Genomic DNA, 19,876 nt, shown 5'->3' with positions numbered 1-19,876 from the left:
ACTTTTCGGCCACACCAGTTTCTAGACACTGGAGATGAGGAAACTGTTGTCATAGGCTGTGTCTTGGAATAATCTCTACCTGTCTGTCCATTAGATTTAAATAAGAAATAACCATGTTTCTACATTTTCTCACCCATAAACATAACCAATATAAAAACAATGTTTATATTAACAATATTTACATTTAGTGTTTATTGTGAATCAGTTGGCTTGAAGCATGAAACGCGAATTTCTAGACAAGACTCATTTCTATGAAATTCAACTGAAAAACATGTAAGTAAGTAAATACAAAATATCTTCATGAGCTATAGCCATATAAGGACCAGATTCTGACACTCTACACAGAGCTGTAGGGACGTGCAGGGTCGAGTAATAAATGGGTTCTGTGTACGTTGTTACACAGTGTTAGAGAGTAACGAGTTGCATGTGATTAAATCACAAAATAAATATATTTGTAATCAGTTACAGTTACTGAGAAAAGATGTAATCAATTTATAGCTATTATTCAAAATGTTGGTGGGGTTACACTTGAATATACTCTTCTTGGTAAAAAGCTAATAAGTAGAACATAATATTCATTCTGTTGCTTTGCATCTTTTCACCTTCTGCCTTCAGAAGTGGACAGGCTCCATTCATTTTGGCAGAATGACCTCAAATTGTGAGCCTTGTTTGTGATTGGTTCTCTCTCATCTGCCAATCAAATCAATGTCCACTGCTCTAAGCAACCCCGCCAAGGTGGTCGGCCATGTCCCCAGATAAGACAAAGAGATATCAAAATAGTCCTTTAGAAACCAGTGTGAATAAACTGCGAACAGCGCAGTCTACTGAATGTACACTTGGTTGAGGTTCTGGGGAAATTTTTCCTTCATTGCAGTCAGCTGCGGTCGACACATTTGTGATTTGTTTTGGTGATTGTGCTTTAAAATCAAAACATTTCAATCTTAATTCAAGTTATATTGACGAGTTAAGTTATAATATCATTTAATAATATAATAGTTTCACAGTAATCCGTGTTAAATTCTGTTTTGAGGTTTATAATGACTATGTATGTGTGTGTGTGTGTGTGTGTGTGTGTGTGTGTGTGTGTGTGTGTGTGTGTGTTCTATGTCCCCACAAGGATATATAAACCTGTGCACACACACACGCTCACACATTAGAATGATGGGTGATTGTGATGTCATAGAGGTCTTAGAATATAAAGGCTGCACCCTGAAGAATCTTTCAGTGCGTATCAGACCTTCAACTTGACTGCAAGCAAAACAACTTGGATCAAAGTTTGTTCGTTCACTTACCATAGATAGTACCATAGCGATAGATAGAGAGATCGATAGAGAGATAGATAGAGATAGATAGATAGTACGATAGCGATAGATAGAGAGATAGATAGATAGTACGATAGCGATAGATAGAGAGTTAGATAGATACATAGATATATAGATATAGGTACTTTATTAATCCCAAAAGGGGAACTTTTAATTTGTTTTGTTTAATAGTTCAGCACTCAGCTCGCTCAACAATTTCCTGCACAACACCCGTCAACATGTCTCTGAAAAAAACATCAGATGACCTCAAAATTTATGAGGGAAGCACACTTAGAGACTGCTATAAAGTGGAATCTTTACTTGGAGAGGGCGGCTACGGCTTTGTAACCAGATGCCACAACATTAAGACAAACGAGACAGTGGCTGTCAAGATTAATAAGAGCCATCCTAAAATCATGAAACAGGCAAAACTGGAGATTGACATCCTTAAGCGCCTGCGGTGTCTGGATCCAGACACCTGCAACATTGTAAGGTGGAACGGCTTTTTCTTCCACAAGGAGCACGTCTGTTTGAACTTCGAAGTCCTTGATCAAAGCCTATATGATTACCTGAAGGACCAAAACTTCGAGGGCATTCCCATCAACGAGCTGCGGCCAATTTTGTACCAGCTGGCCACGGCCCTGAGATATCTAGGATCAGAGGGAATTATACACGCAGACATAAAACCAGAAAACATCATGGTTTTGGACCGGCGTCAGGTGCCACTCAAAGTTAAAATTATTGACTTCGGCCTGGCACATCTGGCGTGTGAACCTCGCCCTACTAAAGGTCTTCAGACCACCTTTTACAGGGCACCAGAGCTGATTCTACTCAGGCCATACAGTGGGGCCATCGACATGTGGTCTCTGGGCGTAACAGCTGTGGAGCTGGCCACAGGGTTTCCGATGTACCCCGGGAACATTGACTACGATGTTCTCAGCTACATCATCAAAAGTCAGGGCCAGCCAGCAGACTACATCCTGGACAATGCGATGGGCTCTAAGTTTTACTTCCACTATAAAGAGGACAGTCCAGATCATTGGATTTTTAAAGAACCAGACTATTTTTATTGCGAGACGGGATTGAAACCAATAGAAGCCCGATGTTTCAGGCTCAAGTGTCTTGATCAGCTTCAGGCGGTGATTGTGAAGAGGACGGGACACCACAGCGATATACGTCCTCTAGTGAGACTGATTAAAAAGATGCTGGACCTGGATGCTGATCTGCGCATCGAACCCATGCAAGTCCTATCTCATCCCTTCTTCAAACACAGCGTCCCTCAGAGCTCCAAAGACAACACCAGCAGTGTCAAAATTGACCGTGAAGACTACGACCCAAAAGACAGTGAGCAGGATGTCCATTTTTACAACGACGGTGTCCAAGTGGACACTACAGACTACAGTGAGCAGGATGTCCATTTTTACATCGACGGTGTCCAAGTGGACACTACAGACGACAGTGAGCAGGATGTCCGTTTTTACAAAGAAGGCTTCCAAATGGACACTACAGATGACAGTGAGCAGGATGTCCGTTTTTTCAAAAAAGGCTTCCAAATGGATACTACAGACTACAGTGAGCAGGATGTCCGTTTTTACAACGACGGTGTCCAAGTGGACGCTACAGATGACAGTGAGCAGGATGTCCGTTTTTACAAAGAAGGCTTCCAAATGGACACTACAGATGACAGTGAGCAGGATGTCCGTTTTTACAAAAAAGGCTTCCAAATGGATACTACAGACTACAGTGAGCAGGATGTCCGTTTTTACAACGACGGTGTCCAAGTGGACGCTACAGATGACAGTGAGCAGGATGTCCGTTTTTACAAAGATGGCTTCCAAATGGACACTACAGATGACAGTGAGCAGGATGTCCGTTTTTACAACGACGGGGTCCAAGTGGACACTACAGACGACAGTGAGCAGGATGTCCATTTTTACAACGACGGGGTCCAAGTGGACACTTATAAATTCAGAAAGCAGCCTGTCTGTTTTTACAACGACGGCTTCCAAATGGACACTGAAGAAGACAGTCAGCAGGATGTCCAATATGAGACCAGCAATGTCGTAACAGACATTGAAGAACGAACCCTAGAGGTCAGCCAGCAGCGTCCCTCGTCACAGATGACAGAACCAGGGACGACCAACTCAGAGAAGAACAACGAAGACGTCCACACCGAGCGCAAAGTTAAAAAGAACAACTGCTGGAAGCGCCTCATCAGAAGAATCTGTGGCGGCTTTCGCTTCTTATGCGGAAAGAAGAAGTGATCAACATTTTTCTATTTTGAGGCCCATTTCTATTGCTGTAGGTGTATTATAAGTATTTCATGGGCATCATTGTGGGGCAGTGGTTAGCACTGTCCCATTGACATGAACTCTACAGCGTGGAGTTTACATGTTCTTCCTGTTTCCGAGTTTTCTCCGGGCGCTCCGGTTTTTCTCCAGTCCAAAAAAAAATGCCTTTTAGGTTAATTAGTGATTATGAATTTCCCATGATAATAATTATAACAATACCTACAGCAAAAGATTAAAAAACAAATACAACAAACAGTCCAATCATTAAACAGTGAAATCAATTCAAAGTAACTCTAAAATAGTGTTGTTGTTTTTTTGTGTGTTTTTTTTAAAGAAGACAATGTGTTAGTTTCCATGATCTCCTCCGTCATTACACAACTGTGGAGCCCAAAAAGAAATGCTGGGACACCTTCAGTTTTAAGGTTTGACCGCAGGTCGCCACGTACCAACATTTGGAAAATTGATAGCAATACCAGCTAAAATCCGGGTGTCTCGGTGCCAATTTCGATTCCACCTTCAAAAAAAAAAAAAAAAAAAACAAAATGAGTGTCTTTCAACCTGAACTTTTTTATTTGAAAAGAATGTCTGTTTCTTACAGCTTTCCTGCAATTAATTATAATTATTGGGTAGCTGCTCCATCCTTCATCACCACAACCTTCGTGCTCCGTTGGTCTCCAACCTCCTTCAACTCATCTACTACAAACATCTTTACAATACACTGTTTTGTTAACCTATCCCCTCTCCTGTCCTGTGACAGATACACAGCAGCCACGCATGTGCTGTATTTTAACTAAATTTGTAATAACACTATCCTGATTTTCAAAAAAAAAAACATATGTTCTTTTTGTTACTTCTGTGACTGTGTTTTTGCTACTTGCCCTGTTAATGGTCTTTTCTTGTTTGGCAGCGCAGCCAGGGACACGGCACACAGCGTTGGATTAAGACATCTGAAGTATAGAATCCTACAAACAAAAACATTTAATTATGATGTATTTTAATTTAGTTATTTATTTCAAATAAATGTAGCATTTAATTTTATTAGTTGTGGCTCTTCAAACTCTTTCAATCATTTCAGTGGACATTTAGATGGGAAATAATCATTGGTTATCTGGTTGACCACAAGATACTAAAACATTTTTATTCTGTGTGCCTAAATTTTAAAATCGCCTAACACATTCAAATCTGTGTGTGTGTGTTTGAAAAAATAGAATTTCAGTATTTAAAATCTTGGTGTTTTTTGGTTACGTGTTTTTGAATTTTCTAATGGTCATTCGAAAATAAAAATAAAAATCGAAGTACATGTGACAATTGTTTTATATCCTTTTTTTTTCTTTTTTTTTTTTACCGGTGCCTGGTAATAACATGTTATTTACCGCCGGTGGTAAAGTTCCTAAAAGCTGTGTGGACGTGGAGAACACATTACAGCCAGAATCCTGTAAAACGTGTGTGGTGCTGCGAGATTAGATTCTACGGTCCGAACAGGAGAAACATGCAGAGACGACTCCAGCCGTCAAAACGTCTATGTTAAAAAAATTAATTAAAAAAAAATGAGGTGTAGTTCAAACTATCTGGTAAAGGTAGCATATCATAACTTGCACAGTCATTCAAGAATGAAGCACCGGGCAGACGGTCCATCCACAGATCAACAATCAATGGCTCGCTTTGGTACCAGATGACGTACGTTTGATGTTAGACATGCAGAACAAACAACCCTCATGTCAATCATTGAATAATAGTCATATGCAATTAATATTTAATGGTATTTTTGCTTGAGATGTCCATCCATGTTGAATATACAGTGTGTGGCCTCCAGCCATCCTTCCCTGGAATGTCTGCCCTTCATGTCCAGCCTCCATAGTTGGTTTGGACTTCTTTTTTTTAAGGCAGAAAAGGTTTCACAAACAGCAATGTTCTTAAATTCAATCAAGCACTTCGTGCAGAAATATCCTTTCTGGTCCAACCTACATGATTCAAAATTACTTCTCAGAGTCAAACATACAAGCCTGGTTATTATATCAGAATTGTTGACATCCTTCCTTCATCTCACTACTTTCATGCTGGATGAACAGTCACATTTCTCACCGTCTCCCCTGCATACAAGATTTTTTTTTTCTGTCAGTTCAGATCATAGACGAGAGTATAAAGATAAACAATTCCTTGCAAGCTTTCAGTATATTGCATTGAATCCAATTTCAAAAGAGGCTCTTCCCTCCTCGTCATTGATCGGGGCAGAGTCTGGCCTGATGGACAAGGACAAGACTTGCGGCGACTGTCTCTTCAGATTTAATCACATCCAGAGCCTCACCAAAACATTATTCTGTAGTCGCTCCCTCCTTATTGAGGCCACCAGGTCACCTGCCAAACAAGAAGGCCCAGAGCACCGGGCCTGCCAGCCGTCTACCAACTGTACATCTGCGCTGTTTATCTACACCTGCATCATAATCAGTTCTCTAAATCCTCAAGAAGGTTTTTGGAGGTCTGCTGAGCAGACGGGAGGTTCATCCTGACAGCCTTTCCTACACCCATCAGCCACGGTCCTGTTTTATTATTCCCATTCACAAAAAACACATACAGTACATTTGCTACTGAAGTAACAGTTTGCGTGGTATTTGATGGCGCGGGTACGTGTTCCTGAAAGCTGCAAAACACCGGAAATAAATTAGACCGATTACAATCACATGATGTAGGGTGGTGACAACATTTGGGAAGCGACACCAACACCTCCTGAAACTGTTTGATTTTTCAATTCAAATTTTGATCCCGTTACCCAAAGCTTGTTCTAGTGGTGGCCGAGCATTTCTACTGTGCTGCAAGGCCCAACTGCCTGAAGAAGAAGAAAAAAAAAAAAAGGCAAATAATAAAAGAAACTATTAGTAATTAGTTTACTAACAGTTTGTTTATTATTTGCCTTCAAAACAAACAAGACTGAATAAAACAGCATCTCAACGGTGGAACCAGCCTGGACATCACAGTGTCGGTTTGAACAAGAACAACACTTCCACGGTTTTAATATCAAAATCAAAAGTCCAACATGAGTATAAAATCTTCACGTAAAAACACAAACAAACACAAAGAGCTGAACAACAACAACAACAACAACAACAACCGGTCCGGTGAGCTAGAAGCTACATTAGCCTGTAGAAGCTCATGTGGACGTTGTCTGTGGTGCATTGCGACACCAACAGCTGTCTCGGGTCACAAACAATGATGGTAAACACGTCGGCATGTAAACATTGTGGTTGTTAAACTCTCTGAAACGACCAGCAGTGGAAACGTAAACAAAAAGTGTGGCTAGTTCCCACTTTTTTTTTTTTTTTGCAAGCTAATTGCTAGTTTGTCCGATTATGACGCGGTCACCTGGTCGTTATTGTTTTAAAGAGTCCTTCTCCTGAAGCTGCTCATATTCAGGGACTCTGACAAGTGTTTCATACAACTGAAGTTGTTTTAGGATATGAATTGTTTAGCTACATTTGCAGAGCTCCCCGGCACTGTAATGCCGTCGCCTACCTTTGACGTCATCTTCTCACGGACGGACAAGGGAATTCTGGGAGTTGAGGTTTTAGCAAAACTGGAAACCAAACGCCAGAAAATACAGGTATTAAGAGGCGGGTTTAATTTACCAATGACAAAAGGAAATGTTAATATTATAGATGTGGGACTTTCAACAGTATATATACTGTTCTTCCTCCTACAATAAGAAATACTGGCCTTCTTTGTTTTATGAAAGAAAAGTCGTGGCGGTAACCCTGTAACCTTTAGTTTTACACCATCATCAGGACCAATATTTACCAGTGAACAGTGTGTTTATTAATGATAACTTACAGCCCTACATTTGAGGGCAGGAAGTTTCTTTCAAAATGTTAAATGGCCACAGAGCATAAAACCTTTTAGTAACACCGACTTTTCCTCTTGTTCAACCTTAGGGCCACAACAATTTACAGAGGATATTATAGAGTAATGCTTTAGACTTTAATGGCTGTGATACTTTTTGTCAGGCCATCCATCCTCGGGACAAAACCTAAACTTTTAGCCTCAAAACTGGACTAAAATAAAGCACAATCATCTGTGGTTTGTTCTGTCCATTACGTTCACATTGTGGAGGTCAGCTGACATTGCAACATGAAGGTGCGCATTTAGGGGATTTGTAAATTTCACTCTCGAAGTTGTTGTTGGTGTGAATTGCAAATCATACCACATTAAGAAAAAATGCTGGAAACAAATTAATTTCACATGAACACCAATGCAGAACTCAATGAGTTTAATTGACAGTTACAGAGAACAGTTCATACTGTCTCACTAAAAGTCAAAATAAACAAACAAACACATTAAGCAGAAGACTACATGCACACAATGCATGTAGTGGTAACTCTCTGCACAGGCAAGTAATTAGATTTACATTGATTTGTAAGAGTGTTTGTTGAACAAGCAGAAATATCTGCCTTAGATGAGCAGGGCACTGGAACACCATACAGAAAGATGACTTTTGATTTTCTACACAATGTATTATTTGTATGGTGTTTCAAAATCTTTAAGGCACTAGAGAGTGGGAGAGGAAGTCAGCCACGGCCATCTGCGCCCCCGGGACTATGGACCACCTTGAAATTAAAGGGTTGTAAAGCCAGATACCACCGAGTGATCCGGGCGTTGGTATCTTTCATGCGGTGGAGCCACTAGAGCGGAGCGTGGTCCGAACAGAGGGTGAATGGGCGTCCCAGGAGGTAGTACCGCAGGGAGTCGACCGCCCACCGGATGGCCAGGCACTCCTTCTCCACCGTGCTGTACCTGGCCTCCCTCTCTGATATCTTCCGGCTGATGTACACAACAAGGCGGTCAACCCCCCGCACCTCCTGGGACAAAACGGCCCCCAGCCCTCTGTTCGACGCATTAGTCTGCAGGGTAAAGGGGAGAGAGAGAAGTTAGGTGTGTGGAGGAGCGGTTCCCCACAGAGAGCATGTTTCACCCTCTCAAACGCCCACTGGCACTGCTCCGTCCACTGGACCGAATCTGAGGCACCTTTCCGAGTCAGGTCGGTCAAGGGACTGGTCAGATCCGCAAAGGTCAGGATGAACCGTCTATAATAACCTGCCAGCGCCAAAAACCGCCTCACCTCTTTTTTAGTCTTGGGCCGCGAGCAGGCTGCGATAGCCGCAGTCTTGTCCACCTGAGGGCGCACCTGCCCGCCGCCCAAGTGGTACCCCAGATACCATACCTCCCTCCGTCCGTCCAACCGCACACTTCCCTGGGTTGGCGGTGAGCCCGGCCTGCCTCAGGGACTCCAGCACCGTGCCCACATGCTCCGCCCAGGTGGTGCTGTGGATGATTACATCATCCAGGTAGGCGGCCGCATATGCAGCATGCGGACGCAGCACCCGGTCCATGAGGCGTTGGAAAGTGTCCGGGGCACCGAACAACCCAAAGGGAAGGGTGGTGAATTGGTATAACCCAAACGGAGTGGAGAAGGCCGTTTTGTTCCTTGGACTCCGGCGAGAGAGGAATCTGCCAGTAGCCTTTGGTTAAATCCAGTGTTGTAAAGAAACGCGCAGTGCCCAGCCGGTCCAGGAGTTCGTCGACCCGGGGCATTGGGTACGCATCAAATCGCGACACATCATTCCCCCTGCGATAGTCCACACAGAACCGTGTAGATCCATCCTTCTTGATGACAAGAACAATGGGGCTACACCAGGCACTGTTGGACTCTTCCATTACTCCCATCTCCAGCATAGCAGCCAATTCCCTCTGAACAGCTTTTCTTTTGTGTTAAATGGCCACAGAGTCATGACCCCACCGCACCGTCACGCCTGGGGACGTCTCAATGTGATGTACTACGAGGTTCGTGCGTCCTGGCAGGAGGGAAAACACATCAGCAAACTGCTCCTGCAACGTCTGTTCTCTGGGTCCCGGAGAGATGGGCGTCGAAAGGGAGCGAGGCAGGTTTGGTGGACTTTGGAACCTGTAGCCCCAGCTCCTCTCTCAGATACTGCAGACACAGACTCCGCCTCTCTCCATGCTTTTAGGAGGTTGAGGTGGTAGAGCTGTGTAGCTCCGCCCCTGTCAGAACGCACCACCTCATAGTCGACATCCCCTACTCACCGTGTGGCCACTTGGCGAGGAGTTTCGAGCTGGAAGAAGGAAGCAATACAAGTAGCTTTTCTCCCGGTGTGAATTGCCTCAGCCTGTCTCCAATCAATGAGAAGTGCGGATATGACTGCTGCGTCAGGGCGCACCAGCTGACCATCAATTCTTAACACTTGGTCAAAGGAAAAGCGTAGAGTATCGTCACGAGACTGCTCAAGTGGAAAATCCTCCATGGAGTGTAATTCGGGAACCGGTGGAGTCTCCACGGGAGGCTCCGCTGGATCCCCCTCCCCGTCTGCAGTGTCGGACAACATCGCATCACCACTGAGCACAGCACACATATCGCATGACCCTGTCTGCCGTGAACACACCTCTGCACACTGCCTCATTAAACTTATGAAACCCAGGCCAATCTGTTCCCAAGATTAGGGGGTACGTAAGGTGGGAGCTAACTGCAACCTGTATGCTATGCTTTTTCCCCAAGTATCTAATTTCCACTGACACTATGGGATACTCATGAACATCCCCATGCACACAGCTAATCTTCACCCACAATGCCTCCACCAATGCCCCAGGCCGAACCAGGCTCTGGTGAATCATCGACTGTGTACAGCCCGAATCCACCATTGCCTGATGTACACCCCCCTGGATTCTTACCGGAACGCGGTATGTTGCCCCTGGACCGGGGGAGGGTGTTGGAGGGCCGGCAACCTGGATCACCATGAGTGGACACTCCTTCCAGCAGTGTCCAGGTTGCCCACACCTCCAACAGTCCTGCCTTGATGCCTAAGGGGACTGTGGAGAAGGGATAGGGGGGAGAGGGTGAGGCCGCGGAGCCTCCAGTGGCCGAGCTGGAAGCTGGGGCTGGAACTTCCTCCGAGGGGCCGGAATGACTGCAGGTCATCTGCGGCAGTCATTTTATGCAGCACCACTCCTGCTAACGTGGGGGGGGGGGGGGGGGCGCCAGCAGATCGTGCAGCGGGCTGTTCCAGTGCGTGGGCCTGCCGCTCCGCCTGGCTCTGCAGCACCCCTAGGAACTGCCGGTTAGCCTCCGCCTGGCTCCTCTGCATGACCGCGATCTCCTCCAGTATCTAACCTAGGACGAGGGCCGCTGGTGCCGGCAGGCCCCACTGGTGCCGGCAGGCCCCACTGGTGCCGGCAGGCCCCACTGGTGCCGGCAGGCCCCACTGGTGCCGGCAGGCCCCACTGGTGCCGGCAGGCCCCACTGGTGCCGGCAGGCCCCACTGGTGCCGGCAGGCCCCACTGGTGCCGGCAGGCCCCACTGGTGCCGGCAGGCCCCACTGGTGTCGGCAGGCCGCTCTGCTGCGTGTCCATCTCCTCGCTGGGCCCCACATTGGGTGCCAGTATGACATGCATCTCGCTATCACCAGTGGGTTCTTTCCAGCACGAACAACAACAGTCAGCCGATGTAAGGTTTCCAAGGTGTTTATGCCACCCAACACAAACAAACCATGAGCACTCCACAATTTCTGGGTCTTTTCTCTCAAGCAGCCACCCTGCTCCTCCGTCCTCCGTCTCTCGTCTGGTGACCTGCTTGGGTTTTATCTGGGTTTGGAAGGGACAATCAGGGATGTGATTCAGCTGGGGCTAATTAAGCCCCTTCCAGGCACCGTTCCCTGAACCACTCCCCCAATCAGTCCCTCCTGCAGCTGAGCCAAACCACACCCCGCCACCACAATTCCTTATTGAACATCTCTGCCTATAAAGTTTGAGTCTTTCCAACAGCTGAGAGCAAACACATGTTTTAGTTCGTACAGTTCATTAAGTTTACAAAACACAGAATAATTCTGTGTTGCAGAGAGTAAGAAAGTACACGTATACTTCAAGACCAGTCTGTCCATCCACCCACCCACCCATCCATCCATCCATCCATCCTAGGTTAAGAAGAAAATGTTGATAGGTTGCTGAATTTTGAAGTATGCATATTTCCATTTGACGTCACTTAGTACTACCCTGCACTTCATTTCAGAGGGAAAAATTGTAGGAAAAATGGTGTAAATTTTTTAAAAAGTAGAAATCTACTAGATTTGCTTGGCAGCTTTAGTTAGTCTTCAGATGAAGATTTGATAGATAATATAACAAGCGGTACAATACATTGTTCAAGACTGAATTAGTGGTTTCCAGCCTATTTGTTCTCAGACCTCGTACAAAAATAAGTGTGTCAGGGTCCCATTTCAGATGTCTGGAAGTTGTTAACTGCTCCACCAGACAGTGCTTTTTCTCTCAACTTCTCACGTAGTTTCATTTAAATAACGTTAAAATTATTTTATCTCGTCAAAAACCAAAGATTCAAAAACAAAGTCCAAACACTGAAAACAGATTTGTGGATCGGAGCTTTGTTTTTAATTTGTTCCTCTCCCAGTAATCACCTCTCATGTGTATCTGTTGTCCCTGGATATAAAAGTGGATATAAAGTAGGTCCAACCGGCTCCACCCGCAGCAGCTACACAACAGTAGCATGCTGCTGACACACTGATGCTTCACTGTTAGCAATCTAATGATCAGTCGGAGGGCCCGAACCGGGACTTTTGCTTGGATACTTTAACTAGATTTTACTGCTGGGATTTTTCATGCTTGTAATTGAGAATTTTTACATCGATGTACTGGTACTTTTACTCAGCCTAAGAAAAGGTAAGTTACATTGTGGACACTTATGATTCATTCAGTGGTGCAAGAAAAAGAGTAAAGAAGAATACTTTTAGACTAAAATGCAAGACTGGTGATGAAGCCAACATGCAGAGTCTCCACCATCCTGAAAATATGTCTCTGCTCTACGATCCAGGGTTTACAAATGTATGAATGGAGCTATCACAAGGAAGACAGAATTGGGTATTTAATTTAGTGAATCAAGTTCCACCAAGTCTTTTCAAAGAAGTTGGACACAGTGTAGTGTTTGTGGATCCATCGTGGTCTGCTGGACTTGAAGTTAAGGCGACTGTTATGTTTTGTTTTTTGTTTTTAAAGAATCCAGCTGTAAAAAAAAAAAAAAAAAAAAAAAAAAAAAAAGTGACTAAAAATGAAACAACTTGCATTAAAGATAAATGTTGAACATGATCCCGATTTTGTCTTTAAAGCAAAATCTCAGAAGATTCATGTTCAGGCTGTTGCACAAATGAATCATAACGAACTTTTTCTTCTTCTTTTATCATCCAAGCCAGGAAGCATTTATACGTTGTCCACCATTTGCAGCTGCACATTTGTCACCTTTATTATTATTTTTTATTTATGATTATTTTTTTTTTGCATCCCCTCATCCTCACCAGCAGCCACCACCGTCACTTCGCAGGCAAACGAGCCTTTTTCTGCCCGACATTATCTTCATCCAGGCTCCGCCGGAAAGGAGGCTGAAATGACGGACGCAACCACGGGAGAGACACCCGGGGACAGTTTATTTACATCTGAAAAGGCACTGTAAGTTTAGAGGGAAGCCGATGCGTGTGTCTCCCTCTTTTTACTTTCACCGACCCCCTCCTCCTCCTCCTCCTCCTCCTCCTCCTCCTCCTCCGCTGGCAGAAATTTATAAAGAACAAAAAATCCGCCGAGGGAGGGAGGGGGGTTGATATACGCCGAGGCTGAAATCGAGAGGCGAACCCAGGGAAAGAGGAGTAATTCGTACACGGGACTTTCCCCCCCTTAGTCCCCCAAAAAGGAGGGGGAAAAGTCGCAATATTGGAAACGAAAAGGAATGAGCTTTCCGAGGGCGTGAAAACATCTGCAATTGTGGAGACTTTATATATTTTTATTTCGAAAAAATATGGCCGAGAACGTTCTGGACTCTGGCCCGCCTTCAGCCAAGAGGCCTAAACTCTCCTCTCCGGCACTTTCCGCCTCCGCCAGCGAAGGAAACGGTACGTATTGTTTCAGGATAACCCTTTTTTTTGTGCGTGTGTGACGCCGTTATTCGTTAAGTCTTGTTTTTTTTAATTTTCGGTGGCTCGTGTCGGCGTGGAAGAGAAGCGGAAGACGGCGGGATTTACTCCTTCTGTTTTTGTCGTAGCTCGCTAGCGTTAGCGTGCTAGCAGTCGTGCGTGTGTGTGTGTGTGTGTGTGTGAGAAGAACGGCTCGCATGCTAACAGCCATTTTAGCCGAAGGTTAGCTGCGCTAGCCCCTCGGCTAAACGTTAGCCAAACTGAATGCGGGTCCACAAACCGACGGTCCCCGGGACCCGATGGCTGCTTTAACCGGGGCTCGGATGTAAAAAAAAACCCAACTCGCGGTAAAGTTTCTGTCCCCCTCACGGTTGTGTCCGACTGTCAGGTCGCCGCAGCTCCTCCCGTCCGGTATTTGAGTTTTCACGGCTCCCAACGTCTCCAACAGCCCTCATCATAACTATCCGTAATCATGTCGGGGTCGCCAGCGGTTGCTGCTAAATTTAGGCCCGCGGGTCCGACTGGTTGTTCCGCTCAAATTGCCATTGTTGGTATGTTGTTTTTTTTGTGTGTTTTTTGTGTGTTTTTTTTCTGGATGTCGTGTGGCCTCAGAGCCCAAACCGTGGAGCATGGACAGCGCCATGCCCCGCCGAGGCGACACCAAAACCAGGGAGCCAAGTTAGCCACCAAAAAAAAAAAAAAACTGCTCCCAGCACGAAATAATCACCCAGATTTCATTACTTAAATCATTCACTCGAGCTTTATTTTATTTATTTTTGTTTAATCGCGAACAGCTTCATCTCTAACGGTGGCAGAAAGAGACTCGGATGTTGCACACATTGCGTGATTGCATTTTGTGGACCACTTCGCTGCTGTCAAGAAAATCAGCAGTAAATGTTAAAATTATTGGAGACAGCGTGTTTATTTGCCAGATTTGGAAAAAAATAACCAGCAACACAACCTGTTTTTATACAACCTCTTGTTTCTGTGCTTTCGCCTTCAGAAATAATGCCGATTTTTTTTTTTTTTTTTTTTTTTTTTTTTAGTACAGTGAAGGTTAGAAATGCAGCTGCATGATTGTTTTTATGGTCTGTCAATCAGTTCGTTGACCGATCAGCTGGTCTGTAAACATCACCAAAAAAAAAGAGAGAAACATTTTCATGTCTTGTTTTGTTCAACCAGCAGTTCAAAATTTGAAAATACAAAAATTAGAGGCATATAGACCAAGAAAAGCAACAGTTTCTTACATGTGGAAACACTGGACTGGTAAATGATTTGCATGTTTTCTGGTAATATTTCTCAATGTTTTGATTATCAAAATAATTGGTGATAAATTTTCTGTTGATTGATTCCTCTCGAGCTCTCGGCTCCATCTGCCACCAAAAAGTATTCAGCTAATAGGTAAATGAAACGGGATAAAACACATTTAAATTTTCTGATCTGTGATGAACCTGAATAATAACTGGCACAACTAATTGATGTCTAAATGCTCACTGAGTATGTGGTCGCTTCAGAGGAATAACAGTGATTTATGGAAAAATAGAAATCAGGACCACATCAGACTATGAACTCTGAGAGGTTTGGTGGGTTGTGATCTTTTGTCTTGATGTCAATCATGTCGCTTTCTTAATTGCCTAAACTGTGTGCTGTTCAACTCACTGCAATCAAACTGACTCAGTGAGAGTGTGTCTGTACTGACTTGACTCCATTTTGTGGCATTGTTTGTTTGAAATGGTCCATTTGTCACCATGTGTGTATAAACCTGTCTTTGCTGGTCAGTGATTCTCTCCGCTTGCAGGCCATGTGGGCGTGTGTGTTTGCATATATGCGCATTCAACTACACACACAACCACATGGTCATCTGACAATCACTTATTGTTTTGTGCATTATGGGCATGTTATTATTTCTAATGGGAGAAAAATGGTCATACACCTCAAAACAGCTTTTATCACTTTCTGATGTCAAGCATGCAATTGCATTTTCACTCAATCATGCTGAAAAATTAAGGATTATAGCAGCTTAACATAGCTGTGGCCCTTTTTGTCCTCCTCATCCTCTACCTGTTTTGTCTCCTGTCTCATTGTCTCCTCCCTCCTAAACTTTGTGTCCTTCTTCTTTTCAGATCTTGGCTCACTCTTTGACTTGGAGCATGACCTCCCAGATGAGCTCATCAGCTCTAATGAACCAGGTCTGGTCAATGGTGGGGACCTCAACCAGTTGCACACCACTCTGGGAGGAGGACCTGCAGGGTTGGGTTCTGGAGGGGCAGCGGGAATGGGTCTGGGGCTTGGCCCTGGCCCTGGAGGAGGTCCTGGGGGTGTTGGCGGCGGCCAGGATGCAGTGGCCAAGCACAAACAGCTGTCCGAACTTTTGCGTTCGGGGGCGACCACCTCGGCTCAGCAAGGGCACCAAGGACCCATGGGTAGCCAAGGAGGCCCCACTACCATGGGGCAACACTTGGTGAACATGAAGGCTCCTGGTCAGGGTCCTCAACAGATGATTGGCCAGGGGCAGCAGCACCTTTCTCCCCAGCAGCAGGCCAACATGATGCAGCAGCAACAGAACGCTGCAGCTGGAATGATGGGCAGCATGAACAGGGCCATGATGGGAGCACAGCAGAAAGGCAATAACGGACAGCAGCAGCCAGGCATGATTGGGAGCCAGGTTATGAATGGCTCCCCCAGGATGGGCTTTGGTAATCAGGGGATGGCCGGCAGCGGTAACCTGTTGGCTGAGACCCTACAGCAGCAGGGAGCCGGGGGCCAGGCAGGGATGAGAGGCCAGCAACCTGGAGCAATGAACAAGGTAGGGACTCTAACTTATAGAAGTGTGTGTGTGATTTTTATCACGTGTTAGATTTTAAAAAAAGGAAGGAATTTATATGGTTTTATTTTTATTATCTTCAGCTTAATTCTTTAAACCTTCAATATTACCCAGAGCCGTACGTTTCAAGCAAGAACATTAACTAATTCAGGGAAGCATTGGTATATAATTATTAAATAAACAGAAAATATTTTGCTTTTGTTTCTCCTTTTAAATTACAATACTTAACTGCAGGATCTAGTTTCCACTTAGTCCTTTTTTTTTTTTTTTTTTTGCACCGCCACAAAGTCATGCTTTGATTCCATGACCATATCGCAGTATTTTAACAACCATGAGTGATGCACAGCACTCTCATGTTTGTAGTTGAAGTGGCAGAAAACGGCTCAGTTTGTGTGATTGACAGTCCCTCGGGAGTGACAGTAAAATGTTGCAGCGGCAGGCTTCTGCTGTTGCTGCTGACTGAACATGGTGGAGACACTGATGTTTGATTTAAGCAGAGATCTAACACAGTGAGGGTTTCCGGGGTAGGTATAGGAAAAGAAAAAAGTAAAAGCAAAAATGAAATGGAGATTGTGAATGCAATTAATGAAAGAGAGGAGGGAAGACAGAGGGATGCTGATGAGGAATAGATCAGTATTTTCATTTTTTATAAAACAGCCCCCTCTGTCTGCAGGGAGGAAAGAGAAACTATTCATGTCAGATTGCTGTTATAAACTACTATAAACTGCTGTTGATGTTTGCATATGTTTTAGATTATTTTTTGTTCTTGTGCATGATTTTAGATGTTTTTTTCTGATGATTTTTGTCAGAAGAAGAAGAATTTCTCACTTCAGTTTTGGGAGACTTAATTACTATTGAGCAATAGGAAGTGTAAGTGGTAAAGACAGACTTGATTTAATGTTTTTTTTGTTAGGGAGGTGAAAACATCCCTATAAGTTTAGCCTTGAGGAAGTCTATGGTGTGAGGAAGTATCTACAAGTCCTGTTTATTCAACAGCTAAGATTTGATGTATAATGTAAACAGTCAGAGGACAAACTACTGGTATACATAGAGCTTATATATACTCACTAAATCACTTTCATATCAGAAATTTGAGTCACTGCAAGAAGACATACTTTATTTGTAAATCTTATTTGCTCGCTTTTTGTTTACTCCTCTTGTCCCTTCATCGTGCTCACTAACTTCTATTTGTCTCGTTATTTTCACCCTCTTCTGCTAGATGGGAATGATGGGCAACCCAGGCGGCCCTTTTGGAGGTCCCTATGGAGGTCAGGGCAATCAAGGTCTGGGAGGTGCAGGGCTGGGCCCTCAGCTCCAGAACAAAGGCTCCATGGCCAACAGCCTGGCCCAGTTCAACGTGGACAAGAAGAACCAGCCCATGCAAGGAATGGGAGCCATGGTAAGGAGCACAAACTGACTGAGTAGATGCTTCTGACAAAAATATTGTTGTCTGATCCCTGCATCCCACATTTACAGATACACTCAATAGGGCTGTACCCAACTTAGGATTTTGGCAGTCAGGCCGGATCTGGTTGTTCATATATATACAGACTATATGGCAATCAAAATATCGGCAGCGTGCTCTCTTTCGTCTTCGGATCACTGAGGGTCTCCTAACCAGTCCTCTTTTGGCGTTGCGTGGGGGAGGTGTTGTCGGTTGGTCATTGGCTTACCTCCCCTTCCTCCACGTCGGCAGTGAGCGGGGTGGCTCGGTCCTTTGCCCTTAGTTGGTCACTACGTAGCTTTATTAGAGATCTCCTGAAGTGCCACCTCTGCTTGGGCTTCTCGTCACCTTAGAGGACCTGCGCAGTCAAAAACACCCCCAAGGCTTCACTCCCAACCACACAATTCTGTGTCCACCTCCACCGAAGCAATGTACTCCAGTCAGCCTGCTCTGAGTGTTGATGGCCTCGACATCATGGTGTCGCTGGAGGCAGGTGCAGGGTCTCTCTGTGACACCCTGTCCTGGCCCGCCAGGTATCCTTGCACGGTGTGGCAGCTTTAACCTGAACGTCCCGAGTACCCGACTCTCCTCTATCCTCCGGAGGTAGGCGGGGGGTTCAATGTCTGTGCAAAATAATCTGATCTCTAAAAATTATGAAAAATAAAAGACTATGAGGTCTCCAACAGACGACTCAACTCACTGATTTTGAGGGTGCAGTCCTAAAACTCCAACTATATTATCTCTTCCCACTTTTTCACATTGCCTTTAATTTGACCCGATCAATACTCTTTAACCCGTCACGTATTGCTATTAACACGAGCCTTTCCGTTTTATTCTCTACCTCCTCTGCACTTCTTACTCCCTGTAATCTTCTGCCTCATCTGTCTATTCCCTGTTTGTCTTCTCTCATCTCATCTCATCCATCCCACCTTTTCTTATTCCCTCCCACTTCCCAGGGCGCCCAGCAGTCGCAGACAGGTGTGGGTGGTCCCTCAGGTGCACCTGTGGGAGGAGCCCCAGGGATGGTGCCCAGCGCTCAGGCAGGCCTGGTGGGGCCCGGCACCCAGGTGTCTGCGGCGTCTGCTGCAGCCGGAGCACCACCCACTGCTGACCCTGAAAAGCGCAAGCTAATCCAGCAGCAACTGGTACTCCTGCTCCATGCACACAAGTGCCAGCGGCGGGAGCAAGCCAACGGCGAAGTCCGGCAGTGCAACCTACCCCACTGCCGCACTATGAAGAATGTCCTCAACCACATGACTCACTGCCAGGCTGGCAAGTCCTGTCAGGGTGAGTAGATGGGATTCTGCATGTTCCTGGACTCAATAGATGGTTCTGATGTATCCCTGTATTTGTCAAGCAGGCTCATTTTAACTGTGCTGGCTGGGTTCTTCCCAACAGAAGTACAGGTCTTGCTGATTTGGATTTTTGTGATAGATACTTAAGACACTAAAACAACACTAGCCTTATTTTTTGATTTACCATCCAATCTCTAACAGTCACACGCTTTCTAATTTCATTTAATCTTTTTAATCCCTGCCGTCCTCACTTTGTTTCATCCTTTGTTTCTTTGCCTCTTTCCCCTCCCTCATCTAACTCTGTTTCCCAACTCTCTATCTTTTTGCCCTTTTTCATCCTCAGTTGCTCACTGTGCATCATCGAGGCAGATCATCTCCCATTGGAAGAACTGCACGCGACACGACTGTCCTGTCTGCCTGCCGCTGAAGAATGCCGGGGACAAGAGGAACCCGCAGTGTGAGTGTCTGTATCTGACCAAAAAAAACAATATATCTAACTTTAAATGTCTTTTCTTTACACTGTATATCTGAACTATATCATACTACCTTATTATCATTTCTAGTTTGACTTCTTTTATGTGATTTTGCAAATATATTGATTGAAAAATGTTGTTCTGCCTTACTTCATGCTGAATTGGAACCAGCAACCTCGGAAGCTTTAGTGACACTAATAATATCAATAGTGTACAAAATAATTGTATGATTACCGTAGCAGGATTTTCTTCAGATTATTCTCTGTCAAACAGATCAGATGTA

General features: G+C 44.8%; 1 protein-coding gene across 4 annotated transcripts in view; it reads left to right on the top strand.

Annotated features, from left to right (window-relative positions):
* Window positions 1-13,017: 13,017 nt before the first annotated feature.
* The window catches only part of ep300a (E1A binding protein p300 a), a 29,040-nt gene continuing 22,181 nt past the window's right edge, over window positions 13,018-19,876 (top strand). For 2 of the 4 annotated variants that reach the window (XM_069722206.1, XM_069722204.1), the window contains exons 1-5: window positions 13,018-13,536; window positions 15,681-16,363; window positions 17,601-17,780; window positions 18,782-19,112; window positions 19,464-19,577. In XM_069722206.1, the coding sequence (XP_069578307.1) occupies window positions 13,443-13,536; window positions 15,681-16,363; window positions 17,601-17,780; window positions 18,782-19,112; window positions 19,464-19,577 (1,402 nt within the window). In that variant the 5' untranslated portion in view covers window positions 13,018-13,442. Of the gene's footprint in view, window positions 13,537-15,680; window positions 16,364-17,600; window positions 17,781-18,781; window positions 19,113-19,463; window positions 19,584-19,876 lie in introns of all 4 variants that reach the window. The other 2 variants (XM_069722205.1, XM_069722203.1) reach the window with 1 other exon arrangement.

Source organism: Brachyistius frenatus, unplaced genomic scaffold (genome assembly GCF_029030835.1).
Source record: "Brachyistius frenatus isolate BFR_SWC_R1_liver_20210118 unplaced genomic scaffold, ASM2903083v1 Contig_283, whole genome shotgun sequence".
Lineage (NCBI taxonomy): Eukaryota > Metazoa > Chordata > Actinopteri > Embiotocidae > Brachyistius > Brachyistius frenatus.
Note: the sequence above shows the minus strand (reverse complement) of the source record. Positions and strands in the feature narration are given on the sequence as shown.